The sequence below is a fragment of the Physcomitrium patens genome, chromosome 18 (assembly GCF_059467195.1).
Source record: "Physcomitrium patens ecotype Gransden chromosome 18, ASM5946719v1, whole genome shotgun sequence".
Taxonomy (NCBI): domain Eukaryota; kingdom Viridiplantae; phylum Streptophyta; class Bryopsida; order Funariales; family Funariaceae; genus Physcomitrium; species Physcomitrium patens.
In genome coordinates this window covers 10,179,693-10,199,418 of record NC_143427.1, presented here as the reverse complement: position 1 = coordinate 10,199,418, position 19,726 = coordinate 10,179,693, and the positions used below count along the sequence as shown (strand labels likewise).

At 39.5% G+C, this 19,726-nt stretch overlaps 3 protein-coding genes across 16 annotated transcripts; 1 reads left to right on the top strand and 2 right to left on the bottom strand.

Annotated features, from left to right (window-relative positions):
- Positions 1 to 1,158: 1,158 nt before the first annotated feature.
- LOC112295282 (GEM-like protein 1) lies at positions 1,159 to 3,796 on the top strand. 3 transcript variants are annotated; one of them, XM_024546628.3, is made up of 6 exons: positions 1,159 to 1,254; positions 1,364 to 1,431; positions 1,692 to 2,269; positions 2,521 to 2,601; positions 2,773 to 3,047; positions 3,224 to 3,796. In XM_024546628.3, the coding sequence occupies exons 3-6, from the start codon at positions 1,720 to 1,722 to the stop codon at positions 3,569 to 3,571; spliced, it is 1,254 nt and encodes a 417-aa protein (XP_024402396.1). In that variant the 5' UTR covers positions 1,159 to 1,254; positions 1,364 to 1,431; positions 1,692 to 1,719; the 3' UTR covers positions 3,572 to 3,796. The 3 variants fall into 3 exon arrangements, with proteins under 3 accessions (XP_024402396.1, XP_024402397.1, XP_024402395.1); XM_024546629.3 differs by having other exon boundaries at positions 1,364 to 1,462; XM_024546627.3 differs by lacking the exon at positions 1,364 to 1,431.
- Positions 3,797 to 4,909: 1,113 nt separating this feature from the next.
- LOC112295280 (argininosuccinate lyase, chloroplastic) lies at positions 4,910 to 8,841 on the bottom strand. Of its 8 annotated transcripts, none has more exons than XM_090244507.1 (10): positions 8,580 to 8,719; positions 7,786 to 7,941; positions 7,463 to 7,626; positions 7,141 to 7,332; positions 6,900 to 6,971; positions 6,667 to 6,783; positions 6,312 to 6,460; positions 5,860 to 6,151; positions 5,586 to 5,750; positions 4,910 to 5,429 (listed from the first exon to the last, which is right to left on the bottom strand). In XM_090244507.1, the coding sequence occupies exons 2-10, from the start codon at positions 7,838 to 7,840 to the stop codon at positions 5,184 to 5,186; spliced, it is 1,452 nt and encodes a 483-aa protein (XP_090100633.1). In that variant the 5' UTR covers positions 7,841 to 7,941; positions 8,580 to 8,719; the 3' UTR covers positions 4,910 to 5,183. The 8 variants fall into 8 exon arrangements, with proteins under 8 accessions (XP_090100633.1, XP_024402393.1, XP_024402392.1 ...); XM_024546625.3 differs by having other exon boundaries at positions 8,557 to 8,695; XM_024546624.3 differs by having other exon boundaries at positions 7,463 to 7,941; positions 8,557 to 8,841.
- Positions 8,842 to 9,272: 431 nt separating this feature from the next.
- LOC112295278 (uncharacterized) lies at positions 9,273 to 18,171 on the bottom strand. Of its 5 annotated transcripts, none has more exons than XM_024546612.3 (20): positions 18,029 to 18,171; positions 17,182 to 17,241; positions 16,736 to 17,007; positions 16,137 to 16,221; positions 15,706 to 15,808; positions 15,442 to 15,526; positions 15,168 to 15,254; positions 14,777 to 14,877; positions 14,433 to 14,565; positions 14,082 to 14,118; positions 13,422 to 13,785; positions 13,116 to 13,200; positions 12,501 to 12,677; positions 12,317 to 12,370; positions 11,983 to 12,090; positions 11,773 to 11,841; positions 11,492 to 11,538; positions 10,457 to 11,224; positions 10,108 to 10,264; positions 9,273 to 9,828 (listed from the first exon to the last, which is right to left on the bottom strand). In XM_024546612.3, exons 3-20 carry the CDS (start codon positions 16,910 to 16,912, stop codon positions 9,613 to 9,615), a joined length of 2,853 nt encoding a protein of 950 aa, XP_024402380.1. In that variant the 5' UTR covers positions 16,913 to 17,007; positions 17,182 to 17,241; positions 18,029 to 18,171; the 3' UTR covers positions 9,273 to 9,612. The 5 variants fall into 5 exon arrangements, with proteins under 5 accessions (XP_024402380.1, XP_073396847.1, XP_024402382.1 ...); XM_073540746.2 differs by having other exon boundaries at positions 16,849 to 17,007; XM_024546614.3 differs by having other exon boundaries at positions 17,976 to 18,124.
- Positions 18,172 to 19,726: the final 1,555 nt, after the last annotated feature.

The following is a 19,726-nucleotide window of genomic DNA, read 5'->3' as shown; positions in this document are numbered from 1 at the left end:
AATATAAATAAATATAAATTATATTTTTTCTGATATTCTTGTTTTATCATATATTATAGACTCATACTCTTGTTATGTAATTGATATATTTTATTCTAATTATTTATGAAATAACTAATGTTAATTTTTAAATTATTTTTTATTTTTATGCATTTAAATTTACACTAAACCTTTTTTATAAATTTATCTCATTAATCACTATATATTTCTTCAAAAAAATATCTTATTAATTCTTTTATATGTATTCATATGAAGATCAATACAATGGCTATAGTATTCCTAATTTTTATTTTAGTCATATTGATATATCTAATAAAAAACATATATATATATATATATATATTCTTATTTATTTATTTCAGCTTTTGTCGCATCCTTAATTTCTGGACCTTCTTAACCGCCCACCAAACAAGCAAGTTTGAAGGAAAAGAATGGATCTCAAAGTAGATTGGCATAGTCCATCCACCAAGGAACAAGCTTGTGACCTCTGAGGCTCTACCCCAATTTAAGGATATGCTTTTGGTTTGGTAATCACCAAAGAAGAAACCAAAAAAGAAAACCAAAAAAACCAAAAAAAATATGAAAATCAACAGCATCATGCATCACAACAAGAAACTTGCTCCTCATTCTTTCTATTTACAGAAATCATGGACTTGCTTTGTAATAAACGGATATAGGGTAACCCACTTGTGGTATATGTACGTCGCTACGTATACGAAGATATCGTATTTATAGTTCAGTATAATCACAACCCCAGTCTCCGAATCTGTCCTGTGTGCGTAGACTCTTCATCTTGTCGTATAAGACAAAACCATTTGTATGTGTTTATTTTTATATATATTTAATTGTATTTGATTATTATTCGAAATTTGACAAAGGGTTTCCACCCACATTCCAACCATAATTCGTTGCCTCAACGTTCCAAGTCAATCTGGATGAACGCGAAAATGTGAAAATGTACGAAAACATTCATTTTTAGGGTTGAGATATGGTGATTGTTTTTCATCTACGAACATCGCACGCGACAGAGCAAACGACACGGAGGACGAGGCCGCGGAGAATCGGAGACCTTGTCCACGCCCTCCGCCCAATTGCTCACGCTACAATTCGTGTCTTTAGACTCGCGTCGCTGCACACTGTATACGCCTTTCTTTCCCTCTCATTTGCCGCATAGGGGCTCTTCGTTCTCTGAGTTGGGTTGAATTGGGTACAACTGTGGGGTTGCTTGCGCGATCACGACGTGGGTTTGAGCAGGTCAGGTCTCTCGGTGTTTTTTCTGGATTCTGTTGGTATGGTTGAGTGAGAAGATTTTGTGTGTTTGAAGGCAGTTGTGCTAATTTGTGAGATTGCATGAATTTTGCAGGTTGTGGCTTATGGTTGATTTAACTCGTCGACTTATTTGGATCTGCCTTTGATGTGAACTGTACATGTGTGGGTGAAGTGGCTGGATAATCGGATATGTGTGCGTCGGTTGTTGGGATTCGTCTTGTCTTGGAGCAAGTTGTCTTGGGATAGATCTGTAGGCAATACCCTAGAGAGAAATTTTATGTCCTTGGCATTGGTTTTTTTCTTCTCATTGGGGTTTTTGCTCAGGATTTAAGCGTTTTGCAGAAATTTTCCCTGAAAACGCAGCTGTTGTGGACATTCGTTTTTAATTGGATTTTACTGAATCTTGGTATTTGCGTTTGTAGGCATTTGATATATTAGAAGACATATACAATGAGTTACGGGTATCCCAACCAGGGGCCTTCCCCGGCATACAACACCTATTTTGACGATGGTGAGCCCCTGTTTACCTCCCCACCAGAGGAGCACCGTTCAAGCATGAGAAACCCTTCATACAATCATACCACGAGCATGTTCGGAGCACCTCCCATGGGAGAGCCGTCCGAGCCAAGCGCCCACCCTGACAACAAAACTGCCGCAACACAGACGGCAGGGACTACTCCCGTCGTAGCTGCGGCGCCAGTGAACATGGGCGAACCATCTGTGGATGGATTGAGCCGGCAACCAAGCGGAGCTTTCGAGAGTTCTCACATGGGTGGGGTTGATGGGGGTTTACCCCAGCAATCCAGCACTGGCTGTAATCCGTCAACAGGAATTGATACTGCTCATGGGCCTTTTAGAGACGCTACTCATACTAGTGACTCTCACACATACCATTACCAAGCGCCTCCTCCTCAGCAGGCTGCGCCTGGCGCGGTTCCAGCGGGAACTCAGCCTGGAAGTCCTTACGTGCAGACCCAATCTGTTCCGGCTGGAGGATCCAGTAAGTAATTGGGGGATTTTGAGTAGTCTATTTTTTCGTCGCACATCACCTTCATTCGTAAATTTTAAGCTCAATTGTCACTTTGTACACGTTTGTGTGAGTTTTTCTAGAGTTTTCTAGAGAACGTGACATAAAACTACTGGGATTGATATGCCGAGTGCGATTGTGGCGGTCTTTCAGCAGTAATGGAAGTTAGATTTGGGTGGCCTTGCGATCGCTTCTGTGGCTTAATTTTTGTCTTTTATATTTAGGTCAAATGAACACGATTGTGGAGAGTTTCAACAAGTACATGGCGAAAGCAGAAAACATTGCAGGAAATATTTGGAGCCACAGTAAGTTAATTCGGTCCTATCTTCACAATTCTTGTGGACTGCATAAGTGACCGTATTCTTGAGTATCATATTGGTTAGGATGTGAGTTGGTTCCTCGAAGTATGTGGAATGCCCATAACGCATTGTCTTTACCGAGAGTGCAATCACTTAGCAGATGTGAGTGAACTGCAGTGAAGACGGGTCCATCAGTCACAGATGCAGCCCGAGGAAGGATGAGTCAAGGAATCAAGCTGATACAAGAAGGCGGTTTCGAAGGAGTCTATAAATCCACTTTTGGAATGGACGTAGGAGAGCAGCTTCGCAAGACTTACGCCTGTTATTTATCCACCTCTACGGGTCCTGTGGCTGGCACTCTTTACATCTCCAATTTGAAGTTCTCATTCTGTAGTGATAGACCCCTAGCCTATGCTCCTGCTACTGGTCAGCAAGCTTGGAGTTACTACAAGGTTAGTAATGTTTCACGGGTTGATTTTCTTCTTATGTCAGTTCGTTCTTTGGTTAGATCTGATCATTATCACCTTCACACGAAAATTGAATTTTCATTCCTTTTTCCACTCTTCCTCTCTTTTATCTGCATCGTTGATTGTTTGTTAGTTACTAAAATCTACTTTTCTATGTGCAGCTGGTTGTCCCATTAGACAAAGTGAAGGAGGTTATTCCATCATTTAACGAGAACAGACCTCAGGAGAGATATATTCAGGTTACGACGCAGGACGATCACGACTTCTGGTTTATGGGATTTGTGAATTACGACAAAGCTGTCATGAACATGCAACTGGCGCCCAGACACATCGGAGAGATTGATCCTAATGGCGGACTGAAGGCGCCCTGGGCAGGAATATCGATTCCAGGAATGAAGAAAACGGCTGCTCATTCATCTCCTCCAAGAGGACCTAGCTACAACCCATCCACCGGTGGGACAGCAAACTATTACCCTAATGCACCCAATCCTTACACATCGAATCATTAGGTGTAAGTCAAGGAGGTTATTGTACAAGAGGTCTTAAGGTAGGGTTACTTGTTTATAGAGGTGTTATCCTAATTTTTTTTGATAAGGATGTCTTAGAAATTTAGATGTGAATTCTATTAAATGCCTAATGCGAAACTTCTGCACTGTGCTTTGAGGAAACGTATCTGCTGCTGCAGCATTGCAATGTTCAACTAAGTTTTTTATACCAGAAACTAATTCCCAAGATCTCAAATTCATGCCTTATCTTAAGGCAGGCGTGCCAATTCCAGTGCAGTTGTTTTATATCTTAGGTCAGAATCAGATTGCAGGAAAGGTCTTTGCAGACACCGTTAGTGGTTTTTGGTACATCAAACTGCAAAGTGCGTCAAGCTGAGTTGCGACCTTGCATGAAACGCTGTGTTCGAATATTTGTGTGATAAATATTTTTTTTTAATTCTGTAGCATGTTATAATTTTGTTCTTATCTAAAAAGACAAAGTAGAATGAAATATCAAATATAAATTCATTATCAATGTAATTCTTACATTATTTTAATATAATTTTTTATAAATTTCCAAAGATGTATTTATTAAGGGGAATATTAAATTAATTGATGTGAATATTAAACTGACACAAGGTTCCTCCTGGCCGTTGTGAATAATCCGAGAGGATTGATTTTTTAGATAATGAGATCAGGATCCTTGTTGTGGCACTCGTATTTCATAATTTGTCCATACAAGATAAGCTCTAATTCATATTGGTGTGTGCTGAACCAACAATTAATTCATTGCTTACATTTTGTGATAAGAATGTGCAAAAAATTTCAACTAGTACATCAATATACACATTTGCACAAACAATTAAGAAGACATCATAAAAAAATAAAAATAAAAATAGGAATAATAACTAAACTAAGATTTTGTTGTTCAAAAACCAATTTACCATTTGTTGTAATTTTTGGATTATTAAATGAGTTCTAAACCACATTGTTACATACATCTATGCATATATCTACGTACAGGAATTGGCACATTTCCTAAAATATGAGATTTCGCATTGTAAAAACCTGATTTTAGATACGTTTCTAAGATTCGTATTCTTCCATAAGATTCAAACTGCGTACATTGCTACACATTGCTGTTCATCTGTAGAATAACTAGTGACGATACATATGTAGGATTCCTATCTGTATGTTTGACGTTATCAGTTCTCTATTCTTTGGTTTACTGGTTAAGATTTAACATTAAAATAGCTATGATTTATGAGTAAAATGGCAGCACTCTATCACAAATAGCAATTATAGCACAAAACCTGCCAAGCCCCATTTCAACAAGTAGGGTTTTGAAATAACAACAGAGAATTAAAATGAAACCCGCTTTTCTAATGGGGAAGTCATGGTCAGATCTCACAATTGAAGTACACAAGGATAATAACGTGTGAAAACTACCTGGATTGATGTTTCAGATTTGGTTGGGTTGGTCCCATACTAGCACCTGCCATGTCTAAGGTGGAGACATGACAGCAGAACTACTCACTATGGATTCGAGGCCAAGACAGAAAATATACCTCATAATGCTTAAATATTTTCTCCAAGAGTCGCAGTGCAGATCAATTCCTCATTGAAAATTGTGAAATCACATCCCAAGTTTGCTGATCCAGAATTTCATCTGCTCGGCGACAGGCTCAGCTCCTGTCGAGCCATAAGACCGAAACTTCGCAATGGAGTTCTCAACACCCAAGAAGGTGTAAACATCTTCCTCAAAAACGGGATTAATTCTTAGGAACTCTTCCAGTGAAAGATCTTTAAGTTCTATTCTCTTGCTAACTGCGATTGCCACAGCCTTGCCCACAATGTCATGCGACGTTCGGAAAGGTATACCCTGCAAAATCACATGACAAAAATATTTTCATGAAAGCCAGAAACGAATGATAAAAACAGAACAAACATGGGAAATTTTCGACATGAGCGACAAATCTAGACGATTTGATTTGAAGCAAAAAAGGACGCACAGAAAAAATGCAGGATTATGCACTACCTTGTATACAAGATAGTCAGCTAAGGTTGTCGCATCTAGATGCCCAGCTGGCAATGACTTCGATATGCGATCCTTATTGAAGACAACATTCTGGGCAAACTCTGCAGTCACGTCCAGCACGGTATTGATGGTTTCGACACTGTCGAACAGGGGCTCCTTATCCTCCTGCAGCATAGCCCAATCGCTCATTACAAGTAGAAATAAAAGCTATTTGAGAAAGATATTGAAAAAGAGTAACAAGAGTCATCAGTGTGCAAAAGAAATCTTGTCTAACCTGAAGATCACGGTTGTAAGCCATGGGGAGCCCCTTGCACAAAACCAAAACTGTTGTAAGGTCTCCAATTACTCGTGCTGACTTCCCTCGAACCAGCTCCATTGGATCAGGATTTTTCTTCTGTGGCATGATGCTGCTCCCGGTCGATACAGCATCGCTGGGCGTTAAGAAACCGAACTCTTCCGAAGCCCACAGTACCCATTCCTCGGCAAGGCGTGAAAGATGGATTGCAATGATGGAATTTGCGCCCAGTAACTCAATCAAGAAGTCGCGGTCTGCTACTGCATCCACACTGTATGCAGAAACAATGTTAACGAATAAAAGTGCAGATAACAACGCTCGGTTATCATTAGCAGAACAGCAAAAAACTAGTTTGCACTATATGGAAAAAATTGAAGATTAGTTTTCAGAAGAGCCGATGGTAATATCCAAACTCTAACCAGTCCTCGCACCTGTTGCGCATAGGCTCGGTGAAACCCAGGGCTTCAGCAGTATTGTGCCGGTCAATGGGGAGACCAGTGCCAGCCAAAGCACACGCACCTAAAGGAGAAAAATTGAGCCGTGCCTGACAATCCAAAAGGCGAGAAGCGTCTCGCTCTAACTGGCATCCATTGCAGAAAGCAACTAGTTAATTCAAACATTCTAAAGAATACTCTGATATAGTGAACAGCTACAACCACACGTGTGCGACTATTGCAAAAAATACTAGTAACGCATTACCATAACACAAGCTCTAATCAAACGAACAATGATTAAGAGAACATATGACATTGTCCAAATACATCAAGGGCAGGTTCGTGATTATACCATTTCCACAAAAGCCAGCAAAAGGTGTTGCAGAAGCAGTGGTTGCGCCCGCTGAAGATGGGTATAGCCGGGCACGACTAAACCCTCGTTTTCTCTAGCAAGCTGGACTAAGGAAACCTGAAATCTCCACCTTTGTGTCACTGAGAGAGTTCGTTTTGGTTAAGCTTTCTGTTCATGCGTTCAAGCAAATATTTGAAAAATACTCAGTGACACGTAGTGCGTAAACCCTTTACCTGCAAATATTTGATTCTCTGCACGATGTCGTTGATAGCATCTCGACACCATAATCGCACATCTGTAACAACCTGAAATGCTTCAATTTTAGCGAACCTGCATACGTTTGTGTACTATGTATATCGGCAAACATCATCTTGAACGATGTGCAGCAACAAACACAAGCTTCAAAACCAAATATAGAGTAATTTGAGCGAGTGAACAGAACACAATATAAATGCGAACACACGCAACACGCACTTGATCGTTCCTACTACGCGCTGTATGTAGCTTCTTAGCCGGTTCGCCAACAAGCTCAATAAGTGCAGCCTCTACATTCATATGAACATCTTCTCTGTCTGCCCTCCAATTGAACTTTCCGTCGTCTATGCGCTTCTCGATCTCGTCAATGCCGTTCAGAATCGCATCTCGATCCTGGACAGTGATAATACCCTACAGAGCGCATCATTCAGCTTCACATGGAACATCTAAAAACCACCACATTCACTCACTAAGTTAATGGTAGTGACTAACATAGAATGTTCATAGTGCCCAATTTCCTGGATATGTTTGATAAATATACCTGCTTCGCAAGCATGGACGCATGTGCACGGCTTCCCATGAGATCATGCTTATATAGCTTCCGGTCGTAGGAAACTGACTGCCCAAACTTCTCCACAGCAGGAGTAACACCTTTCTCAAACCGACCTCCCCATAACTTAGCCTCCTTAGGCTGCTCTTTGCTGTCTGCTTGGATCCCCCCAGTCGCTGTGTTAGAAGCCTGCATCCTGCATTGGCTCGGCACAGCACTCTTCAAGATGGAGTGTTTCTCCGACAGAGACTTCCTAATGCTCAAAGAAGAATTGGAAGATAATTTTTCAGAGGGTTTGATGCACAGGAAATGACCCTCCATCCTACAGCGAACTGTAGGAGCACTTCCGAGAAGATTTAACTGCTGCATTTAATTGCCACTAGCTCCAGATACTCTGTCGCTGACGAGCAGGGTCGAAGGTTTGGCAAGTCTGGGCCTGACCTAAACCTCCTCAAAACCTCAGTTCAAACCTGTTACACAGAATCAAAAAAATTCAACAAGGACACACTTGACAGGGGCTGGCCAATACAGTATCTACACATTCTTTCTAGCGGTTGGAAAGTAGCAAGCTAAAACCCTTCAAGATATCCATGTTACCAGCTGCTAGAATCGGGAAGAAAAATCAATAGCAATGACTAACAATGGCGCAATGTGCGCAGAGACGAAATAAATTGCAACCCTCCAGACAAGAGTTCCTCGCAGACCTTCCATAACGACAGTCGCAACCGCACATGACCTTAACTGTACCTCCAAAACACGAAATGGAAGGGTATTTCACTGAGACGTTAAACCCATCACTAAACGTCTAAACCCCTCAAGAGGGAATCAACCTCCACCGTGGTTAGCCCCTCTACCCTTGTGGCTTAACATACAGAGAATGTGCAGGATAGAAGAACCTCGCTCTACCAGCGCAAATTAAAACTCTGATCAGATGTGTCCAAGTTGTGAAGAGAATCCAAGCGCACACAGACATTAGGTTGGCGAAAGATGAATCTCTCCCTTAATGCTCATCCCTAATCAACGGCATCCTCACCAACGTCAGAGGTGACACGCCTGAAAGATTTTCAAGCAAGCAGGTTACGTACCCACAAATTCCAACCCACCCCACCTTAGTCCAGTGCACTTCGGTTCCTTCACCAAAACTCGGATTCAGTATGGTTCACCTCGTCTGTCGACTCTACTCAATGCGGGTACCCGGAACCGAATCATGCAACCATCTCTGCAGCACAAGCCAGCCGTCACAGGGAGAAGAACCCTAGCATCCGCATCAAGCAGGTCTCAAAGGAGATCCTGAATCCGTGTGGTATTCAGGTAGAAAAAGCGAAGCTCGAACAGACAGAATCATCACATATTTTCTCGAGTTTCCCGTTAATTTTAACATTCAACCTGCTGAAGTAGTTTCCAGATTTCTAAGTGCGTGGTGGGTGGGTAAACATGAAGGGATTTCCAGGAGGCTTCAAATTGAGAATGATATATTCCTTTTAGACATGGTCAGTTTGTTAACTAGCATGAGACGTGTACATTCTACCCGTTTGACTTCATCGTTGTGTTTATGAATTGCTTCATTTAGTTTAACACTTCACATTTTTGAGTTTCTTGTGTTTGGTTGAGATTTCAATGGAACACTGCGTGCATGTATTTTAGCCATATATGTTGAGTGAATGTATGCACACAAGGAAAATAATTTGATGACAGCATTGTGGAAAACAACAAGATATGAAACTGGAAACCCATTACCACGTGAAGAGATACATAGAAAAAACTCAAGAAGGGTGGGGACAGACTACACTTCACACAAAAATTGTATTTTTGGAATGTAGCGTACTACTTTGTTCAGATCATGAGAGTTTCGTTTGAAGTTTACAACTCCCCTCAATTGAATGGGGTATGAAAACGATGGGAAACGTGACTGCAAGATCTTGTTGCGAAGGATGTCAATATTCAATCCAAGGTTTTGTATAATTCGTGTTGTAAAGACAGAGTCGAAATCTGCCGTTGAAGAGTCTGCTGATAAGTCGTTCCCATTCTTTGAAGTCTTTCACTTCTTGTCTCCGACAAGATCAACAAGCCATTCCTTGGTCTGTTGAAAGTCTATTTCACGTGTTGGTATCCTCTTTTTTTTGTCGCATCAGCTTTCACAGTTACACTAACTTTGGGGAGAGTAAAAAGTCTGGCAAGTACCGGTGCATCAAGATACCACAAAAAGGGCAAGCTGGTAACGGGGTTTGTTCGGTGATCGGTGAGAACGCATGCTCTAAGAAAGTTCGGGAAGGAAGATGGAAAAAAGATGCAGGGGCAAGCTTAGAAGCCCATCGTGCACAGCAGTTGCAGTACCATAGGGGGACCCCTGGACACACCTGCAATCAAGGACATAGTAAAGCACTAAATATAATAGCTGCTTCGTAAGCAAAATAAGTGAGGCTTGATTTAATTGCACTTCAAGATTCATAAATTTTGGAACTAAAAGATCTATCAAGTTGCATATAGACTAAACCCCCATGACTAGGACTTAAGGTAAAAATAAAAATAAAAATAAAAATCACGAAAAAACACGAAAAAAAAAGGTGTGCATTAACAGCAGCAAGGAAATACTTGTGCTGAAATGTACGTAAACGAATGCTTAAAAATTCACTAACCTGCAACGAGACTGCGCAGCGTTGAAGCTTGTGCTTGGAAAATCCCTTCTCTGACTGAATGCCACAGCAATAGGCTACCTCCGGAGACTCTAGATGCACGTCAGCATCACAGAAAGTGCAATGCTCTGATAAAGCTTCTTTCCTAAATAGTGACGACCTGCTCACAAAAAGAACACACCTACTGAGATTAAATCCTTAACCTGTACGAAAATGCATTCACCCGTAGAGGATGTTAGAATTCCATAGTTAACTGGCAAGGTTAAAGCCAGATACAAAGTATTTCAAACTGTTTCGCCTTCGCACTACTATATTTCGGCGTGATATGGGCGAATTTGAAAGCGTCACTCACATATCATTTGAAGATGAGGATATGTCATCAGCCAATTGGACCAAGCGAGGAAAGCATTCTGATTTATTGGCAGTGACCCAATTCACCACCAGAGGCAATATCACCTCCATGTCTCCCAGTCTGTTTTTCAACTGCTCTGCAGTCTCCAAGCAACTTGCTAAAGAAAGAGTTCCCATATATAACCTTTGTCTTAGCTCATACTCAACAATCCGCAAGTGCTGCTTTAACTGTTCCTCTTGTTCAGCAGAGTGGAGGAAACGGCCTGAAATTTTTCCCCAGGACGGTATCCTCTCCCCAGATGGTTCCAGTTGCTCTTGAGAAGTTCGTCCGCTGAGTACTTCAGCCGTGCAATGAGCCAATAATAACTGCCTATAGAGCACACACAGTATTTGTAGTTGCCGACAAGAAGCAGATGCAAGATTGGCAAGTAAACTATCCAGATATGTATATAGAGTACCAGTGTCCCTAAGATTCAAGCCTTGACACCAAGAAGAGATCCAGTGAAGGATAATTGATATGACAAATTCTGCTGAAGTTACAGGTTTAAGGTTGGTAAGAGCGGCTATTGTGTCCCACAAAACCAACGGTAATGTAGGGTCTTCCATTCGATGAAGAGCGAAAAGAATTTTTGTTTTCCAATTCTCGAAGTCATTTGTTTGAATGCTTTTGTGGAACGGCATTCCAAAACTAGTATCAAGGACATCGTCCAACGAGGGTTTGGACTTCTGACAACCCATCCAAAATAAGTGCACCACGCCTTTCTGTGCCCTGCGACCAAAGTATTGAAAGTTTTAAATGAATGCAAATAGAGAGGAACAGGACATAAATTAGTTAATACAGTGTTTGACCACACTCCGCAACGGATAGTACTTCCTTAGACCAACACGTATCTGCTCATAAGGACACTTCAGGCAGTGGATTCTTAATGACAAGGTATACCAGTGCACCCTCCTGAAGAAAGGAAGCAGAATACGGTACACTCATATGCAGATGCGAAATCAAACGAACATAGTTTGTGATGTTTCCGCGACTTACCTGGCTTGGTACATCTGGTCTACCATATCAGCTGTTACACCACGCACCTAATACTCATATCATAGACCGCATCAGTATTACAACCACGGCATTATCAGAGTTGCAGCGTTGTTGAATAAACAATGACGGAATGAAGGTCGTTGGCTATCTAGAGTAGATACACGATCCTCATAACAGAAAAACATGCACCTCATAATTCATACGGCATGTATATTCGTAAAAATAACACACAGCACTATGCCCAATGGTAAACTTAAAGCAACGGATGAAAAGTGTCATACCACAGCCATACTGAGCATTCCTGGAGAAAATGCTATCCCATAATAAAGGTCCAGGACAGAGGCAGGTAGCTGCGAGAAGTAGACAGCGAGTATAAATATCTAAGCAGATAAATCAATACATGTGAACATGCTCCGTGAGCTCATTAGTAACTTGTAATTGAAAATAATAAAAGAAAACTATGTTCTGCAGACGAGGAGAAAAAAACGTACATCCAGCGCGATTTGAGGAGTCTCCGTTTTAAGCAGCGATGAGCAATCTGTGATAGGAAGACTGCAAAGACCATCTCCTGAAAACTCCCAGGCGTGCAGCACGTTGTCCTGGCCAAAAATCAATTAAGCCACCAATTGTAAAAACTACTGTCCAAAAGATGCATTCCACACATTTGTTTCGCTATTGAAGCAGAAAAAAGATCATGACATGTAATTGGAACGTACAAATGGTGTCAGTGAAGACCCGTATAACATGATTGGTTTTAACCCCCCAACGTTAGCACTTCTGAGTAAATCGGAAAGCGCGAGCTGAAAAAGATTGAGAACATGATACCTGACTACAGCTATACAAAAATCGCCCATCTACAGTCCAGATTAATCCAGTTACCTGCGACCACGTTGTAATTAAGACAAGCTTAAAAGATTAGTGATTACCAAAAAATTTCATAGTCAATCATGAGAAGTCCTGCGCTTTCAACTGACATTTACACATACTCAAACATTGAATAGGTACTCACAACTTGATCATGCGCCATGATTTGGTTAACCCTATGAGTGCAGACCCATGAGGAATCGAATTCACACACAGAGACTTGGCCAGATCCTTTCCCAAGAGCCAGAAGTGGCTTTGAAGAGTGTCCATTTGCTACGACCAGCGCTAGTGAACTCACGATCACAGTGTCTGGAGGTATGACCTGGCCAGCACAAAGAAGTAAGATGAGTCTTCTAGAAGCGAAAGGAATTTGATGATAATACACATTCAACAGGAAAAGTTACATTGTTTGCAGCAGTGTAAAACTTCAGCTCAAGAATAATGACATGAGGATATATTGAATCCAAATTAGTAGTAATATACTGATATAAAGAACATATCAATTTACCTTTGACATATATCAGCAAGAAAAACACCGAGAATACTAAACCTCTCTTTACCAGAACGAAGCAGAAAGGAATCAAGCAATTCATCCACAAGAGACAATACAACATGTAGATATAACTCTAATTAAAACATAAGCAGGAACTTAGCGTATGTTCTAAGTGTTCTAAGTGTTCCTGCTTATGTTCTAAGTGTTTCACTTCTTAAAATAGACCGGATTAGAAAAAATCGATGTCGTTCAAGGATCACACATTACCTCTGTGAGCAGTGTCAATGGAAATGTCCTACTTCCAGACGGCATAGTCGCCAGATCATGCAGATTTCCAGACCACAGCTTAACACTGCCAAAAATGGGTGACATGAAATTGAATCTCAAGGTGGATCTCAATCAAACTTGATATTTTCAGTTTGATAAAATTAAAAAATTAAAAATTAAAAAGAAGATAAAAGAAGAAACAAGAGAAGCAGGAGAAGCAGGAGAAGCAGGGAATTCAACGAAGAGGAAAAATATGTATTAATGATTTTGATGGTTATAATACTGAATAATAAATGATGCGCATACCTTCCGTCAGAACTCCCAGTTGCTAACACCACAGTATCTTCGGTTGTGTCCTTTATACAAGAGCGAGTTCCCCAACTGAATGTAGTTAGCCAGGATTTGTGAGCAAAGATTTCTCCAAGTAGAGACATTTTTGGAGGTACAGATTTTTCAACTGAGTAATATTCTGGAAGTGCGACTCGCAAGAGCCAAACACTGCCTGCCTTGGTTCCCACAGCACATAAAACCAACCCTCGATCGTTTACATAACACGTCGGAGACCAGGCAATCACTAGTGGAGACAAAGAGTAATCCCTCTCTGTATATTCTTTGGGTGTTATGAAACTTGAACGACGACTTGAACCAGAGTGCTGCCCACTTGGCGAAACTGCATCATCAGAAGGAAGTGAATTATAACTATTTGTCCTTCGACAAAGTAACCGAATCTCAAGGTTTCTACCTCTATTAGACTGTAAAACTTCATGTGCATCTAAACAAACTGAGCCTTTTTCAGTCCTCATCCAATTTCAGAGACAAAGGAATTGATCTCCACCATGCAACATTTCTCCATAAAATCAAAGAATTGGCTTGCGTATCAAAATACATAAACGACGACCTTCGAGAGAGAAAACCGTAGACAAGAACGGAATTATTTCTCAAACCAAAAAAATCAAGGTGAGCTACCTGGTGTTCGACTCTCTTGAACGGTGTTATCCTCCGCCTTCAACACGAAACTGATATGTTAACAACCTTGGCTACATCCCAAATCATTCAGAGATACACTCACCTACTGAAGTGTCCAAACAATCTTATTTCTTTACTTGAGTAATCTAATCACTTCAACAGTGACCTTGAGCAAGAGTATTATTTTGCTAGTTTTGCACGGAAATTTCATACATGAAAATAAGTGAGAGCTCCCTTGAGTAGTAGCCAATAAAAATCCAGGATAAACTTGAAGCATAAGCTGTCTTCACATGTTGTAATAAATCTCAACCCTTATTAAGCACAAAGATAGGTGAGGAGATTACAAATTACCCTGGTGAACACATTCTTGGAGCTCGGCGGAGTTGTCAAGAGATTCTTTTTCGCTCTCTTTTTAGCTTGAATCAGTGTTAGACAGTCATCATCATCGTCAATATTATATCTATTCTCTGATGTGTTTTGAGTACTGCAAACAGCAATACATATCTTATGAGAAAGTCTATTCTCAAAATAACATAAATCAGCTAATTTGAACCCACTACTGTTAAATCACGGAGCAAGATAAATCAGTGATAACTGATTCAAATGCACAAACTTAACGTGTTGTGAGTCGACAAACAAAAGAGTATACAAAACCAAAAACTTCTCAAGAAAGAGCTACTTACAAACTTGCTCACATTTTCTCTTTCCTTTGCACTTTTCTATGTAGAGATTCTTGAGATTGAGCTTGCAGTTTCTTTGCTTTAACGGGCAAGTTGTTTTCATCAATCCTATCATCCTAAGATCATGCAAACCTTGAAGCAGTTAGGCTAAACAACTTCAAGACTAAAAAAAAAATCACAAGCAGATGCACAAATTCCTTGAAAACGTTCCAGAGAGAATCTTAGAGTGGCACTAAACAAAAACCATAAATAAGTTAAGTAAATGAATAAAGTACATAAGGGTAGTGTGGGTGAATGAGGCGACACCTAAAAGCAAGCCTGCATCAATTAAATGTAGAGCACAAATTGACTGAGACCTAATTACTGCAATCAATAAACGACAAGAACTATTACTGCCAGGAGATACCTTGGTAACCACATCATAAGCTGCATTTGCTCCTTGAAACTTATCATCAACACAACAAGAATGCATGAGTTTCGTTACATCCCCAACCTGCAGATTGTCGAGATACTATTGTTAATGAACACATAAGTGCTGGAAAAAAAAAAAAAAAAAAAAAAAAAAAAAAAAAAAAAAGAAGAAGTGCGCAGATAGATTTCTGTGTCTCCTTTATAATGCAAAGATTTTCGAAAATGATTGCAATACGACTGTATAAATATGAAGATGTATAAAAACTAACCTCCACCCATTCAGGGGTGTAGTCGCAAAATGGTTCACGATATAGCTTTACTCTCGAGTCTGTCGTGCAGACAGCCAATAAACAGCTGCAAGATGCAGAAGACAAAGAAATACCGGCTTCAATATTTTTCAAAAATAAGAAGAAAAAAAAGAATGAAGAAGTGAGAAAATGGATTCAGCGTGTAATTCCAGAGATAGAAATATTGGGTCCAGGGGTGAAGTACAGGGATTGCAATCTGGCAGCAACAAGAAAGCCCAAACCTACCCTCCATGAGATGCTACACCCTGTGGAGACCAATCTATTGATCGCACCCCTATTCGCCCTTCTCTAGCCAATCGAAATTGCATAAGCTCTGGGTCATGAAAGTCTGCAAAAATAATCAACAGACAGCAGCATTGAGGCGTTTCTAATTTACTGCTTCGTTACATTCAAAGTTAGCTTGTCACTCGCATTAAAAGCCGAATCTTAGGAACAACCAAATCACTGCAATCATGAACTGAGGGAGATCAATATTGGATCATCTTCGTGAATGGTTTCATGAGGAAAACCCGAACTTTCTAACAATATGACCATGTGAACTGGCATAACTAATTGAGTAGCAGATAAACCTGTAATGGCACACACACTGGAATCTAAGGTGATCACCGACCTGTAATGATTCTAAGCGATTATAACAGAAGTGCATCGTTACAAACCTGCAGGTTGCACTTTTCCAATATCAAAAACTGGGCTTTGTGTCACTGGAACAAAACCTTTTGGACCTGTCAGCTCCGCTGGATTCTGCAAAAAATGACAAAGACTGACCGTTACACAATGATGATCTTTTGAGTTCAAGAGTGGATGGTCCACTTGTAAATCCTACATTAACCATGCTCTTTATGTCAAAAGCATTCATGCCCAGAGTACTCAAAAGTCTAACAAAAACCTATCTGGTATTACCCATAACTAAAAGTATCTCTGATAGAGACATATTAGTATGTGACAACCAGCTATTAAGTCCCGTCTATAATCATATAAATATCCAGTAAGGATCAACTGCCTCCAAATACGAATCAACCCAGGACATATAAAACAAACCCAGGAGAGAAAGGTCACAATAACCAAAATACACAAGAGCTCAAACAAAGTGACGTTAAAAAAGCATCAGCCAGCCCATTTCACTGCACCACCACTCTGCAATAAAACCAGAACACCACAAACTGAAGCGACGAACACATACCCAAGTAAAAATTAAGATTAAAACTAAAAAAAATAACACAGATAATGCTTAGATGAGTGGAAATTAAAAGCGAACCAGGATGGTGACCAGGTGGCCAGACGCAACGGCGAGAAGGTTATCCTGAGACCACTTGATAGAGTTGGGGAAAACTGGAGAGCCCACAACTGCAACGGCCTGGAAGGGAATACCTAGGCCGCCAAAGCTAGCCTGAGGTTGTTGGAGCTCTTCAAGGTCTCCCATCGCCGAAGACATGGGATTTCAAAAAGATCCTCTGTTGTGTCACTGCTTCACATTGGCCTACGAGCCTGGCAGATACAGCATTTTCAAGGCAAGTACTTTACAAGAACCTAAAACACAAACCATACCATCAGTGTGTCAGACACCTGACCAAGAGGATAGATTCGGACATCTCAAACTGAAGCATTGATATAAATCCTGCCTCAATCAACATGAGAACAAAATCAAACACAATTGAGACGTGATCAAGATGCAGAGGATAGACACTAAGTATCAAGCCACACCTGTCAACCGTTGTCCGAAGCTCGAATACAAAACCTTCGGAACCTCAGGTATCTCAGAAGCTGGAAAATACAATGCAACACGCTTTAAACCTTCACGAACATCGACAATCAGAGGGGAAAAGAAAAATGTCTTCGGATTAAATGCCATCCTTTCATGCAAATCAACATCTTGGTCGTGTGGTGTGTACTATTAAACTCTGCTTGAGTACGACTTCAATGCTGTAGCGAGTGAGCATCCTTCAGATTTAACAATTCAAGGTCAAATGTGTAAGGAAAGTACAGGCTAGATGAATTTGATCCCTTCCGAAGCTAAATTATCAATGCTCGAAGGACCGCATATTCTCACCAAATTACCCAATCCTAACACAAACTGGGAGAATCAATTCCATCTCCTCAAATCCTTAAATCCCTTTCCACCACTTGATACTCATCACGCAATGCAAATTCCATTACCAATTTTCGAGAAGACAATACACGGTGTCTCATCTCTTTGCAGCAAAAGCATGTTTCTCAGTAGCTCAACGCTGCTGCGGGTGTTTTCTCTCATCTCTTGTTGCATCAAATAAGAAGTCAAGTCACCAATTTCAAGTAACCTAGAACAAAAAAAAAAAAAAAAAAAAAAAAAACGTGCAAACTCAACGCGATTGTCACCCTCATATATAGGCAGCTCGACCAGCGAGAGCCTGCGAACCCTAATTTCTGCAGAAATCAATCAAATAAAAAGAAACGGAAACCACATTTGAGTCAGACCCAGAGTCTCCAAAACTCGCCGTAGACACCAAATGAACACTCACGCTAGATAGACTCGACCTGAAACACCGAAGCGACCTAGGGGTCGAAACCCTACCCTCGCACTCCCCACCAGTCCAGTCAAGTCCAGCCTTCTTGCAGCGGTGCAGTCCCATTGCAAGCGGGCACTGCGTTGGCTGGTGCAACCCGTCCTTCCTGGCTAATGATACCCTCCTCCCATACTGCATAATTTGATTGTTTTTTTTTAGAAATCCGTTGAGTGGGATTCGGTTGGAAATTAGAAGATGCTCTGCGTCACAACCTCTGTGATCCGTTTGGGGCATCTCTCAAGAATATGGGCCCCAGATATACATAGGGATTTGTTAAATTGACCCACCCGTTATCATTTGTTGAGAATTCAACCATTTTTTCATTGGATTTTGACCCATGCGGATCCAGAATCTAGCAGTAGAGAATTTTTTGATGATGGTTAGAATTTTGTAAATACTTGGGTCAATTTAACAATTCCCTGTATTTACAGATACATGTATGGATAATACTGATAGTGAATTGTGTATCATACCACAGGGTTTGTTGGAATGTATACAAATGTTTGGATTGTTTTGTTTATTTTGGAATGTTCATGTTCTTTTGGTGACTGGTCTAGTTGCTTATTGTCGCTTGGTTTTTAGAAAAAATGTGGTGGGGAAATAGACATAGTAGCTAGAGTCAAATCTTGTATTGGACTTAAAGTGCAAATATATATATATATATATATATATATATATAAAGAATCTACATTGTGTGTCTTGGTATGTGATTAGAAATTTGTTTTTTAAATATAATCTCATAATAATACAATGTGGTGTAAACTTTGATGATGTATAAAACTAAAAACTTTAAAATATATATATATATATATATATATATATATATAATCTAAATTAATTTATTTGTAGTACAAACAATGAACTATTGCTACATTTAATTCCAATAATTTTGTTGCACAAATTTTAAATGAATTTCTAAAATTCCAAAGTTCCAAAATATAATGAAAAAATAAATTTATGCTATACACCCATTATATTGACATTACTAGCAGTGTGTGTAGTTATGGTCAAAATTGGTAATATTAATCTAAGCAGAAATGCAACATGAATTCATATATATATATATATATATATATATATACATGCATGAAGAAGTGTAAACTTTTTTATATGTATAATGTATTTTTAAAAAAAATTATGCATAATCATACATATTCTGATAAATTATATATAATACAATTTTTTATTTACTTATTTATTTATTTAAACAGCATTATTAGAATTTAATAAACTATATATATATATATATATATATCTATTAGTTGAAATATTCTTGAAATAATGTCTTCATTTACTTATAGTATGATACTTAAAAGATTATAAAATAAGCAAAGTTGATATAAAGTATAATATCAAAATAATGTATATCCATAATCATTGAAATAATCAGGAATCTATTAGTGAAAATTTGATAGCAGAGATATTTATAATTAACTTAACTAAAATGATTTGACATTTTTGTAATTTATTTGTAGAAGATATTATAGTGTCAAGTACATTTTTGAAAGATAATTGGATTCTATTGCACAAACTAAAGGTAGTGTAGAAAGATATTCTAAAAACAATAGTTGTGATATAAAATTTGCTTGAAAATATTATTTGTTCTTTTACTTGAGCAATGTTATAAAAGACACATGATTCTTAATTATTGATAAGAATTGACTAAGATATGAACCTATTGTCAGCAATATGAAAGCATTAAAAAA

Excerpts from the sequence above, each read along its gene's own strand:
- LOC112295282 (XM_024546627.3), top strand. The coding sequence starts at position 1,720 with ATGAGTTACGGGTATCCCAACCAGGGGCCTTCCCCGGCATACAACACC. Across the intron at positions 2,270-2,520 it reads TGTTCCGGCTGGAGGATCCA|GTCAAATGAACACGATTGTG; the intron begins GTAAGTAATTGG and ends TTTTATATTTAG. Across the intron at positions 2,602-2,772 it reads AGGAAATATTTGGAGCCACA|TGAAGACGGGTCCATCAGTC; the intron begins GTAAGTTAATTC and ends AGTGAACTGCAG.
- LOC112295278 (XM_024546612.3), bottom strand. The coding sequence starts at position 16,912 with ATGTCTTCGGCGATGGGAGACCTTGAAGAGCTCCAACAACCTCAGGCT. Across the intron at positions 16,222-16,735 it reads GCCACCTGGTCACCATCCTG|AATCCAGCGGAGCTGACAGG; the intron begins GTTCGCTTTTAA and ends CATTTTTTGCAG. Across the intron at positions 14,119-14,432 it reads CCAAGAATGTGTTCACCAGG|GCGGAGGATAACACCGTTCA; the intron begins GTAATTTGTAAT and ends TTCGTGTTGAAG.
- LOC112295280 (XM_024546624.3), bottom strand. The coding sequence starts at position 7,840 with ATGCAGCAGTTAAATCTTCTCGGAAGTGCTCCTACAGTTCGCTGTAGG. Across the intron at positions 7,333-7,462 it reads CGTCCATGCTTGCGAAGCAG|GGTATTATCACTGTCCAGGA; the intron begins GTATATTTATCA and ends TGCGCTCTGTAG. Across the intron at positions 6,152-6,311 it reads ACCGAGCCTATGCGCAACAG|TGTGGATGCAGTAGCAGACC; the intron begins GTGCGAGGACTG and ends TTCTGCATACAG.